This window comes from Nerophis lumbriciformis, linkage group LG15 (genome assembly GCF_033978685.3).
Source record: "Nerophis lumbriciformis linkage group LG15, RoL_Nlum_v2.1, whole genome shotgun sequence".
In the NCBI taxonomy this organism is placed as follows: Eukaryota; Metazoa; Chordata; class Actinopteri; order Syngnathiformes; family Syngnathidae; genus Nerophis; species Nerophis lumbriciformis.
Window position 1 is genome coordinate 31,902,015 of NC_084562.2, and position 12,875 is coordinate 31,914,889.

At 39.5% G+C, this 12,875-nt stretch overlaps 1 protein-coding gene across 5 annotated transcripts in view; it reads right to left on the reverse strand.

The window, feature by feature from the left end:
* LOC133616043 (C-myc promoter-binding protein-like) overlaps nucleotides 1–12,875 on the reverse strand; it is a 112,377-nt gene that overhangs the window by 40,489 nt on the left and 59,013 nt on the right. For 4 of the 5 annotated variants that reach the window (XM_061975047.1, XM_061975048.1, XM_061975046.1 and 1 more), the window contains 5 exons: nucleotides 11,307–11,452; nucleotides 9,244–9,282; nucleotides 6,991–7,121; nucleotides 2,013–2,145; nucleotides 1,475–1,681 (listed from right to left, as the gene is read on the reverse strand). In XM_061975047.1, coding sequence (XP_061831031.1) covers nucleotides 1,475–1,681; nucleotides 2,013–2,145; nucleotides 6,991–7,121; nucleotides 9,244–9,282; nucleotides 11,307–11,452 — 656 coding nt within the window. The remainder of the gene's footprint in view (nucleotides 1–1,474; nucleotides 1,682–2,012; nucleotides 2,146–6,990; nucleotides 7,122–9,243; nucleotides 9,283–11,306; nucleotides 11,453–12,875) is intronic. The other variant, XM_061975050.1, reaches the window with a different exon arrangement.

A 12,875-nucleotide genomic window follows, 5' to 3' on the forward strand; every position in this document is an offset into this window, starting at 1 on the left:
CACTCCAGTGTTCTAATGGTACAATGTGTTTGCTCATTGGCTCAGAAGGCTAATTGATGATTAGAAAACCCTTGTGCAATCATGATCACACATCTGAAAACAGTTTAGCTCGGGACAGAAGCTACAAAACTGACCTTCCTTTGAGCAGATTGAGTTTCTGGAGCATCACATTTGTGGGGTCAATTAAACGCTCAAAATGGCCAGAAAAAGAGAACTTTCATCTGAAACTCGACAGTCTATTCTTGTTCTTAGAAATGAAGGCTATTCCATGCGAGAAATTGCTAAGAAATTGAAGATTTCCTACAACGGTGTGTACTACTCCCTTCAGAGGACAGCACAAACAGGCTCTAACCAGAGTAGAAAAAGAAGTGGGAGGCCGCGTTGCACAACTGAGCAAGAAGATAAGTACATTATAGTCTCTAGTTTGAGAAACAGACGCCTCACAGGTCCCCAACTGGCATCTTCATTAAATAGTACCCGCAAAACACCAGTGTCAACATCTACAGTGAAGAGGCGGCTGCGGGATTCTGGGCTTCGTGGCAGAGTGGCAAAGAAAAAGCCATATCTGAGACTGGCCAATGAAAGAAAAAGATTAAGATGGGCAAAAGAACACAGACATTGGACAGCGGAAGACTGGAAAAAAGTGTTGTGGACGGATGAATCCAAGTTTGAGGTGTTTGGATCACAAAGAAGGAGGTTTGTGAGACGCAGAACAACTGAAAAGATGCTGGAAGAATGCCTGACGCCATCTGTTAAGCATGGTGGAGGTCATGTGATGGTCTGGGGTTGCTTTGGTGCTGGTAAGGTGGGAGATTTGTACAGGGTAAAAGGGATTCTGAATAAGGAAGGCTATCACTCCATTTTGCAACGCCATGCCATACCCAGTGGACAGCGCTTGATTGGAGCCAATTTCATCCTACAACAGGACAATGACCCAAAACACACCTCCAAATTGTGCAAGAACTATTTCGAGAAGAAGCAGGCAGCTAGTATTCTATCGGTAATGGAGTGGCCAGCGCAGTCACCAGATCTGAACCCCATTGAGCTGTTGTGGGAGCAGCTTGACCGTATGGTACGCAAGAAGTGCCCATCCAACCAATCCAACTTGTGGGAGCTGCTTCTAGAAGCGGGGGGTTCAATTTCTCCAGATTACCTCAACAAATTAACAGCTAGAATGCCAAAGGTCTGCAATGCTGTGATTGCTGCAAATGGAGGATTCTTTGACGAAAGCAAAGTTTAAAGTAAAAGAAATCTTATTTCAAATACAAATCATTATTTCTAACCTTGTCAATGTCTTGACTCTATTTTCTATTCATTTCACAACGTATGGTGGTGAATAAGTGTGACTTTTCATGGAAAACACAAAATTGTTTGGGTGACCCCAAACTTTTGAACGGTAGTGTATATATATATATATATATATATATATATATATATATATATATATATATATATATTAATCAGGGCAAAAAACCTCATCAGGTGGTTGCAGCTTCTTGGCCTGCATCTTACGAAGGACATCATAGGCAGTACGAAGTGCTCGCACTTTAGAATGGCAAACCTTCACATATGCTGGTAGACAGATAAACCAGAGGCCATAACAATGGCGCAGCAAGCACATGGACCAAAGCTGGGGGATGGATGAGTATTTTTTGGCTATTTTCTGGGCTGATTTAATCTCCTGTGGAAATAAAGAAGGGTGGGGAGAAGTTATTTAGAATAAAATACTGTTGCAGCTGAATATTGGACATTTAACAATGGGTAGTAAGGTGAGACTGATTTTTCACTTATACAAGAGAGTATCATTCATTTGGAAATAAGGCAATCATTTTCACATGTGAGAGTACCAGAATATAATTCAAAATGTGTTTTATTTACTCACTAGACCACTATAAGAACACAATTAAAGTTTGTTGTATTAGGTTAAAAGGGCAGTTAACTATTGTGCTCTATTAAAGATTATTTGAGATAAAACAAAAATGAAGACAGCATCATGCTCCTGTGCTGTTCACCTGTTTGCTACGCCTAAACATTGGGGCGGGGCTGGTAGGGCAGCTATGCCTGGCGTTGAGGCGAGAGGAAGGTGTTTGAAGGCCCTCCACTGGGTCAAACAAGTCCAAACTCAACACTGGGAAGATATCATACCTGATGAACAACAACATATATGAAAACATGGAGTGAAAGACAAAATATTGTTTCACTTATAATATTCCTCAATAATTGATCCAATCAGCTACTACAGCAACTTATTTTGTTCAAAGTCTCTAAACACATAGACATTCACTCACGTTAAGTCTATTTTATTCCAATTCATTGTGCCTTAAATCAGATGCATTGTATGTGAGACCCTATGAACAAGTATTTAGTAGTTTAGAGTCCAGTTAATTTTGCTACATGTAAATAAAATTAGGGCTGCACAATTCTGCAAAAAATGTAAATCCACTTTCTAAAAAATAGAAATAAGTAGAAATGTAGAAAATATATAAAGTCGAAAACATGCTGTATGGCTGCTGCGTGTCAAGACTTTAAATTACTTTTTTTTTTTAAACCAAGAAATTAGAGATTCACTGAAATTTCGACAAATTTGTCGGGAGTGGAGGCAATATGTCTGCAATGTCTGAGAAAGACTCGCGGACAGCGATCTGCAAAACATGCAATGTGGAAATATCAAAAATGCAGTGGTGGCTGCTGTTTTTTTAAATAGGGAAAGCGCAGTTGGAGCTGCAACAAAAGGCTTGTGTGCTCACCTGTGAGTGCATTGCATGCGGTGGAGGCTCGCAGCAGCACTCACTCGCCGTTTTTCAGGGACATTGCAGAGCGACAGAAGTCAAGAGTCTCCATACACGAGTACAGTCTCCAATAGCAGCAGAAAAAGATGCTAGATTTGTCGCTAGTCGTTTTCAAATGAAGAAAAGTCACTAAATGGATCGTAAAAGTCTCCAGATCAACTTGGAAAAAACTGAATTAAACTTTAAAAATGCTCAGGCTGTGATGTTTATATCTCAAAATTTCTGATTGACTAATTTTGTTGGCAATCAAAAAGGGATTCAGCCTCAAACAGATCATCATGGGGCGGTGTGGCTATGATGGTAGAACGGCTGTCCAGCATCTTGAGGGTTCCTGGTTCGGAACCAGCTTCCGCCATCCTAGTCACGGCCGTTGTGTCTTTGGGTGGGACACTTCACCCACCTTGCTCCTAGTGCCACCCTCACTGTTGTATACATGTGGGACAAATTGTCTACCCCAGGGCAGCCGTGGCTAAAAATATAGCTTACCACCATCCATCTGTGAAAGTGGAGTTCATGAATGATGGGTTCTCATTTCTGTCTGTAAAACGCTTTGAGTGTCTAGAAAAGCGCTATATAAATCGAATCCATTCTTCTTATTATCATTATTAATATCCAACTATCATGTGGAAGCCCACCACTCAGGCCAGCCGACTGTCCATAGACTCTCAGAGACGCCAAGCATCTGATGGGTGGGACAAAACTGAGCATTTCTTCAATGACTGTGTAGTTTGACTACAGTGGAACAACCAACTCCATGCTTCCATGTTGACGTCTTCTTTGTCGTATGCGATTACTGGTGCCTACTTACTATTTTATTATTATAAAATATATCACAAAATATCATTTTGAATTTTATAGTGTTGGAGTACCAGCGGTAAATAAATATACATAGTCATAGTCATAAATACAATGGTAATAAGAATTGGCCATAAAATTGACTTCGTTTTTTCAGTTTTCGGCCTTAAGTTTCCCCAATTTTGGTTTTGCCTGCATCCCAAAATCCTACAAAATCTAAGATAACCATTAACTGCTAGCATATTTGATCAATAGCGGTTTAAGAGAAGTGATTTGACAAATAAATGTTTATATTTTTCACATAAAAGTTAAACCTGATAACGTGCATGGCTGCCACAAAACAAAAATATTTAAAAACGGATGTGATGGTTCCTATAACCATGTACAACCAAACAGTAAAATCATATGCTTTTCCAACATGTAGTGTAAAAAAACAAAAACGTTGCGTGTGTGTGATCGTACTAGGAAGACAGGTAGGTTATATGTTTGGTTAGGTTAGGTTAGCTTGAATTTTTGTACATCATCCACAACCCTTATGTGAGACAAGAAAACGTCTTCCCCTTTTCTGTGCAAAATTGCTACCATGAGGTGGCTAACAATGCAAGTAATGGGGATTCACCTATTTTATTTATAAGGCCATGTAAAAAAAAACATCCAAAAACTGGCAACAGTGCTGAATTTACCTGCCATGCCATTTACCAAACGATAACAACATTGTTGTTGTAAAAGATATCCCTGTGCAACTACTTTTCTGGCATAGTGACAGCATCTTGCTCAAACCTTCTCACTCCCACAACTCCTTGGTCCACTAGCAAGAGGTAATGTTAGCTACTTGCTTCTTCTTCTGCTGCTGCTGTATTACACTTAAGAGTTTGTAAAAAGTATTGCTAGGTTACAAATGATGCCTTTCACCTGTATACAGGTAAAAGCCAGTAAATTAGAATATTTTGAAAAACTTGATTTATTTCAGTAATTGCATTCAAAAGGTGTAACTTGTACATTATATTTATTCATTGCACACAGACTGATGCATTCAAATGTTTATTTCATTTAATTTTGATGATTTGAAGTGGCAACAAATGAAAATGCAAAATTCCGTGTGTCACAAAATTAGAATATTACTTAAGGCTAATACAAAAAAGGGATTTTTAGAAATGTTGGCCAACTGAAAAGTATGAAAATGAAAAATATGAGCATGTACAATACTCAATACTTGGTTGGAGCTCCTTTTGCCTCAATTACTGCGTTAATGCGGCGTGGCATGGAGTCGATGAGTTTCTGGCACTGCTCAGGTGTTATGAGAGCCCAGGTTGCTATGATAGTGGCCTTCAACTCTTCTGCGTTTTTGGGTCTGGCATTCTGCATCTTCCTTTTCACAATACCCCACAGATTTTCTATGGGGCTAAGGTCAGGGGAGTTGGCGGGCCAATTTAGAACAGAAATACCATGGTCCGTAAACCAGGCACGGGTAGATTTTGCGCTGTGTGCAGGCGCCAAGTCCTGTTGGAACTTGAAATCTCCATCTCCATAGAGCAGGTCAGCAGCAGGAAGCATGAAGTGCTCTAAAACTTGCTGGTAGACGGCTGCGTTGACCCTGGATCTCAGGAAACAGAGTGGACCGACACCAGCAGATGACATGGCACCCCAAACCATCACCCAACCATGCAAATTTTGCATTTCCTTTGGAAATCGAGGTCCCAGAGTCTGGAGGAAGACAGGAGAGGCACAGGATCCACGTTGCCTGAAGTCTAGTGTAAAGTTTCCACCATCAGTGATGGTTTGGGGTGCCATGTCATCTGCTGGTGTCGGTCCACTCTTGTTTCCTGAGATCCAGGGTCAACGCAGCCGTCTACCAGCAAGTTTTAGAGCACTTCATGCTTCCTGCTGCTGACCTGCTCTATGGAGATGGAGATTTCAAGTTCCAACAGGACTTGGCGCCTGCACACAGCGCAAAATCTACCCGTGCCTGGTTTACGGACCATGGTATTTCTGTTCTAAATTGGCCCGCCAACTCCCCTGACCTTAGCCCCATAGAAAATCTGTGGGGTATTGTGAAAAGGAAGATGCAGAATGCCAGACCCAAAAACGCCGAAGAGTTGAAGGCCACTATCAGAGCAACCTGGGCTCTCATAACACCTGAGCAGTGCCAGAAACTCATCGACTCCATGCCACGCCGCATTAACGCAGTAATTGAGGCAAAAGGAGCTCCAACCAAGTATTGAGTATTGTACATGCTCATATTTTTCATTGTCATACTTTTCAGTTGGCCAACATTTCTAAAAATCCCTTTTTTGTATTAGCCTTAAGTAATATTCTAATTTTGTGACACACGGAATTTTGGATTTTCATTTGTTGCCACTTCAAATCATCAAAATTAAATGAAATAAACATTTGAATGCACCAGTCTGTGTGCAATGAATAAATATAATCTACAAGTTACACCTTTTGAATGCAATTATTGAAATAAATCAAGTTTTTCAAAATATTCTAATTTACTGGCTTTTACCTGTAGTAGAGCAGAGAAGTTGGCCAACTTTGAAATTTGGCAAGATATGTAAAAAATTGGAACAACTGAAGCAGTGGATACTTGCTCTCAAATGGAAAACAGCATAAGACCAGAAACCTCGCTAGGAAAACTGCACATTTGCTCCCAGCATTTTCTATCTGAGAAGTGAGGATTATGTTGAATTTACAAGCTCAAAGAAAGCTCTTGTGCTGAAAGAAACAACCATCCCATCAGTCAGCATTACAGTGAAAGCAGACATTGTCAGTGACTGTTTTACTATTTCTCTTCCTCCAAATGTTAAGCAATAGTGCTACATTATAATGCTCCAAGGCTCTCGCAAAGTCTACCATGATTAGTGGTAGCAAACACAGAATGTGCTCTCTATGCTGTTGACAGATGTAGCTGAAATCAATGTGCCAAGGGAAAGAAGTTTCTGTAATGCTTAAAATGACCAAAACACTAAGTGCCTGCTACAACATTACATACATACTTACAGCATGTATATCAAATGTTGGATGCTTTTTAGGGGACTTTATAGACAGAATAGATTACTCCCAGTTACCTGCCTTGTTGGCCTCCTCGCACTAGCAGTTGTTTAATATTTTTGAACTATTTTGTTCTTGTCTGAGATAAAGATTGTGAGTGATGGATAAAATTCCCCCAAATGTGCAGTTTTTCTTTAAGTAATTGCCAATCCAATTTGTTAATTACATTTTGGAGAAAATGGTTCTTATATTCAATTTGGTTTCAAAAATGATAAAAAATATGATGCTAGCAAGTTTTTTTTAATAAAAATAAAAACATTTTTACACACTATTCTAAAGCTTGGCACATACCACAGGTTGCTGGTCTCGTATTCTAAATCTGAATATTCACATATTTTTTTTATTTCCTTTTTACCTGTAGGATAAGGGATACGCTTCCTCATCAGGCAGAAGGGGCAGCTCTGGAGGCGTGATGAAGACTGTGTGCTCACTACGATGGACATCAGTCTCTATAAACCTTGCTTCATCTGGCCTATCACCATCTACCTGCAGAAAAATGTAAAAACAATGTTTAGGCAATGGCACAATCTGATCTATTACAACTGCTATAAACTATACATGCAGCAGATGATCACTTGAGTTATGATCACATGGACGTTACGTCTCGACTATTGTAACGTATTATTTTCGGGTCTCCCTATGTCTAGCATTAAAAAATTACAGTTGGTACAAAATGCGGCTGCTAGACTTTTGACAAGAACAAGAAAGTTTGATCATATTACGCCTATACTGGCTCACCTGCACTGGCTTCCTGTGCACTTAAGATGTGACTTTAAGGTTTTACTACTTACGTATAAAATACTGCACGGTCTAGCTCCGTCCTATCTTGTCGATTGCATTGTACCATATGTCCCGGCAAGAAATCTGCGTTCAAAGAACTCCGGCTTATTAGTGATTCCCAGAGCCCAAAAAAAGTCTGCGGGCTATAGAGCGTTTTCTATTCGGGCTCCAGTACTATGGAATGCCCTCCCGGTAACAATTAGAGATGCTACCTCAGTAGAAGCATTTAAGTCCCATCTTAAAACTCATTTGTATACTCTAGCCTTTAAATAGCCCCCCTGTTAGACCAGTTGATCTGCCGTTTCTTTTCTTTTCTCCTCTGCTCCCCTTTTCCTTGAGGGGGGGGGGGGGGGCACAGGTCCGGTGGCCATGGATGAAGTGCTGGCTGTCCAGAGTCGGGACCCGGGGTGGACCGCTCGCCTGTGCATCGGCTGGGAACATCTCTACGCTGCTGACCCGTCTCCGCTCGGGATGGTGTCCTGCTGGCCCCACTATGGACTGGACTCTTACTATTATGTTGGATCCACTATGGACTGGACTCTCACAATATTATGTCAGACCCACTCGACATCCATTGCTTTCGGTCTCCCCTAGAGGGGGGGGGGTTACCCACATATGCGGTCCTCTCCAAGGTTTCTCATAGTCATTCACATCGACGTCCCACTGGGGTGAGTTTTTCCTTGCCCGTATGTGGGCTTTGTACCGAGGATGTCGTTGTGGCTTGTGCAGCCCTTTGAGACACTTGTGATTTAGGGCTATATAAATAAAGATTGATTGATTGATGATTGATGGACAGACACCTATTCGACCGATGCTTTTTGACATTTTGAGCCAATTGATATCGTTCTGAAATGTGTTTTTTTGCTTGAGGAGAGTGCTTGAAATTGAAGAATTGTTCAAGAGTAGTGGGTAGATAAGTGACGTGTGGTAAGTTTTATGCCTGGTAAGGCACTGAATCCTTTGTAATCACATTTACACATACAAGTGTGGCAGATGCAGTCGTCAAAAGTTTACATAAAGAACAAAGAACATAATGTCATGGCTGTCATGAGTTTCCAATCATTTCTACAACTCTTATTTTTTTGTGATAGAGTGACTGGAGCACATACTTGTTGGTCACAAAAACATTCATGAAGTTTGGTTCTTTTATGAATGTATTATGGGTCTACTGAAAATGTGAGCAAATCTGCTGGGTCAAAAGTATACATACAGCAATGTTAATATTTGGTTACATGTCCCTTGGCAAGTTTCACTGCAATAAGGCGCTTTTGGTAGCCATCCACAAGCTTCTGCTTGAATTTTTGACCACTCCTCTTGACAAAATTAGTGCAGTTCAGCTAAATTTGTTGGGTTTTCTGACATGGACTTGTTTCTTCAGCATTGTCCAAACGTTTAAGTCAGGACTTTGGGAAGGCCATTCAAACCTTAATTCTTGCCTGAACATTATAACAAATTAAGGCTTGACGTCTCACTTTGCATGTAATGAGTGCATATCACATATCAGTTTCACATTTGAAGTTGAATTTCTGACATGAATGAACTTTCGCACAATATTCAAATGTTTGAGTTTCACTTGTATTGTCTAATCAGCAAAAATAATGGTGTCACACATTAATTAAAGACATTATACAAGCTGTAGAATTAGAATACATATTTCTGCAAACATGCTGAGAAATGGAAACCTAGGTTGTTAGGGATTGCACAATCAGAGGTGAAGCTCATTTTACTATTGCTTGCCCTTTTGCTTTTGCCCTGTATTCGATCAGGAAATACCAAAACATTAATTGCAAACCATAATAGCTGGTAAACAATAACAGACATACTGTACCTTGCTCCCTTTTTCAGCACTCCGCTCTGAGCAGTACAACTGCTCACAAATAAAGAGAGAAAAGACAAGAAAAGAACAGTGAAAGGACATTCAGAATTCAGATTGTTTAGGTCACACATTTTAGTATAATTGGTAGAATATGAAATAATCCTGGTAAACAAATAATACATACAGACTACAGGAGACATTTTATGCTGTACTATTCTAATGGAAACTGTCTCTCAACAAAATATAAGTGTATTATTGCTTCTTTGTCTACTTTTCTCTTGATTTGATACTTTTCAGCTTGAACAGACTGCTTAGCTCTATGGTCTTACCCGCCTAATTCCAACCAAACTACAAAAAATGCCTGCCGCCCGAGTGCAACTGGGATAGGTTCCTGCCCCCCCCCGCAACCCAGAGATAGACAAGCGGTAGAAAATGGAAGGATAGATGGATGGCAATTACAAGGTGGCTAACAATGCAATGAGTGGGAGTCATCTAAGGCGCCCACAGAGCCCTCTAAATTTTTTTTTAAAAACACCAAAAATAATACATTTACATGTTGTCATCTGCATATTAACCAAGTATTAGCGATATTGTTATAAGTGCTAACGCAGAGAAACTACTTTTAGTGACCCCGTAATCACAGACGTAACTAGCTTATGCAACTGTGAGCCGCTTGCATTGCCTTTGAGTTGGTAAAAGTTAATTCTAGATTATAAATAATGCCTCTTATTTGTATAGTACAAGGTTGTGGCCATAAACTAAAAAGTTGGTCAAATTTGATATTCAACTTAAACCTGGAAAGTCACGAAAAGACACTTGTTTACGCCCACAATTTTTTTTCCATCTGTGTGAGGATTATAATTAATTCTTCATCTTTAAGGGAAGATACAAACATCCCATCAGTCAGCATCCCACTGAGAGCCGACATTGTACAGTAAGTGATTGATTAAATGTGTTCGTAGTTTGTATTTATTGTTTAGTACTTAGCATAGTGTGACTTGATAGATCTGATCATCACTGCGCTTCTAAAACCTGTAGCTCATCCTCTGTATATTCAGGCTCATAAATATTAAGTTCTGGATCATCACTTGTCCCAAAGTAGTCGTTGTTGGCTGGTTAGCAGTAGTATTTGTTGTTGAAGTAAATTGCGAATGTTGTGATGCATCTGTGAAATTATTGCCCCGCTGCAGGCTTTACAATGCCCAAAATATGTAAATATTACATGTTATTATTATTGTGCCTGTAACACCATTACATATATACTTACAGAGTGTATATAAAATGTTGTTGGATGTTTTTAAGAGTGCTTTATAGGTGTTATAGAGCAAATCCCATTACCTCCATTGTTACCCACCTCAAACGTGCCGTATATTACAATTTTGAATACATAAAAAAAGAAAGACATATGTGTTATTGTCTTACATAATGTTTGTGAATGATAAACAACATTCCAAAAACAGTGCAGTTCTCCTTGAAGAGTATGTGGCTCTATTCCATCACATTCAGCATTTTTTTAAATTATATCTGGTGTGGTATAGTCAGCCCCAAACTTTTATAATGCTCAGATGTCTAAGCAGCTAGTGCTAAATAAAGAGTATACTGAATGTTTGACCCTTGTTAACCGAAAATGCCAGGTCAGGTGGTTGTAACCCAGCAATAAAGTATATATTCAACTTTTGCACGCCCTTCAAAAAGTTATAATCTCAAGAGCTCTCAACAACCTGGCTTCCCATATTCTTCTAACCTCTTCTATCAACAAGCCTCTCCCAATTCCTTGGAACTTGCCAGCACACACTCCCGATCCTCTTATTGATGAATTATATTTCATTATTCTATACCTTATTATCCATCTATTTTCAATACCGCTTGTCCTCGGAGTCACTGATTAGCTCTATAGAGCCCATTCCAGCTGACTTTGGTTGAAATGCAGGTACACAAGTAAATCACACTATATAGTGCCAAATATAGTTTACTAAACTATTGTAGTTAAGCATCCTTGATATCTCAGAAAACCAATAATATGTTCAAATGTATTAATAAAACATGCGTTCTTCTTTAACTATTAAGAAACTCACTTTTTCCACACAATCGTCGAAGAAGGCCAGACTAGCGTCTTTGTCGCTAACAAAAGAGCACTCCTCAATAAAATGGATAAACATCTGGGTTTTGGTCATCAGTGAGTAGAACTTTTGGTGGGAGCGGTCACGACTCTTCAAGAACCCTGGAAAAATTAATAATAATATTACTCTTCTTTACAGGTGTCTTAAGCCGTTTACCCTTACTGTAGCATGCCCACTCAGCATGGGCATGCTTTGAACCACTTTTTTCAGATGGGAATTACAACATAGTGTACATCTTCAACGACTTTTAAGAAGAAGAAAGGTCAAAGTTGGACTTCATTTTGGATTTTCTCTGATTTACATATTGTCAAAATCATACATACTGTATAGTACTTTGCAGAGGTGGGACCAAGTCATTGTTTTGCAAGTCACAAGTAAGTCTCAAGTCTTTGCCCTCAAGTCCGAGTCAAGTCCCGAGTCAAGACAGGCAAGCCCCGAGTCAAGTCCAAAGTCAAGACTGGAAAGTCTCAAGTCAAGTCCTAAGTCCTGCATTTTGAGTTTCGAGTCCTTTCAAGTCCTTTTAACCACAGACTAATATATTAACACAGATTGTGTATGCTTTTCAAACGCTGTATTTATTTATTAAAACAAGTGCATTTTAAATTGCAGGAAAGAAAATTGTGCTGACATTGCACTTTATAATAGCACTATTAACCAGTCATTTGAAACATTAACTCATTCCTTTACAGAACAAACACATTGAAAAATAAAGTGCAAATGTACTTATTTGTACAAAAGTGTTAACATTGAAAAAACATGACATATACGTGAACATAACAAAAAAGTTGTACTTTTTATATGTCAGGGCCCTATGCTGCATTGCATCTGCAAAAGACCAAATTAGCCAAGAGTCTGTCAGTCATTTGTGCACGATGGGGGCGTAGTATGATGCCACCATGGCTGAAAACTCGCTCCACTGGAGCACTGGAGGCAGGCACTGCCAAGACTCTCATGGCCACTCGGAACAGTGAAGGAAGAGTCTTCATGTTCAATGCCCAGAACAAAAGGGGGGAGAGAGTTGTTTTGGGTTGGTGCACTACTTGTAAGTGTATCTTGTGTTTTTTATGTTGATTTAATTAAAAAAAAAATTAAAAAAAAAAAAATTATTGTGCGGCCCGATACCAATCGATCCACGGACCAGTACCGGGCCGCGGCCCGGTGGTTGGGGACCACTGAGGTAAACAACCAAAAGTATGTCAGAAAGCTAGCTAAAACGGTACACATATTCATAATATAGTATACATTTTAACTGACCTTTATTTTACTATTTTTGTCTTTTTTTAGGTGGCTAAAATACGCGGTGCTGCTGACCGCCGTCTAACGTTACGTGTGATATATTGACTAACGTAACCCTGCTTAAAAAAAATCACTGAACAAAAAGTATGAATAAGGTAGTGAACTGCAACAGATTCCCGTGTTTGCAATAACGTTATAACGTTAGCAGTGAGTTTACAGCCTCACTGATTTAACTACACAGCAAATAAAAGTCACGTTACTTAGCCAATAAACGTTATCTTACATTCA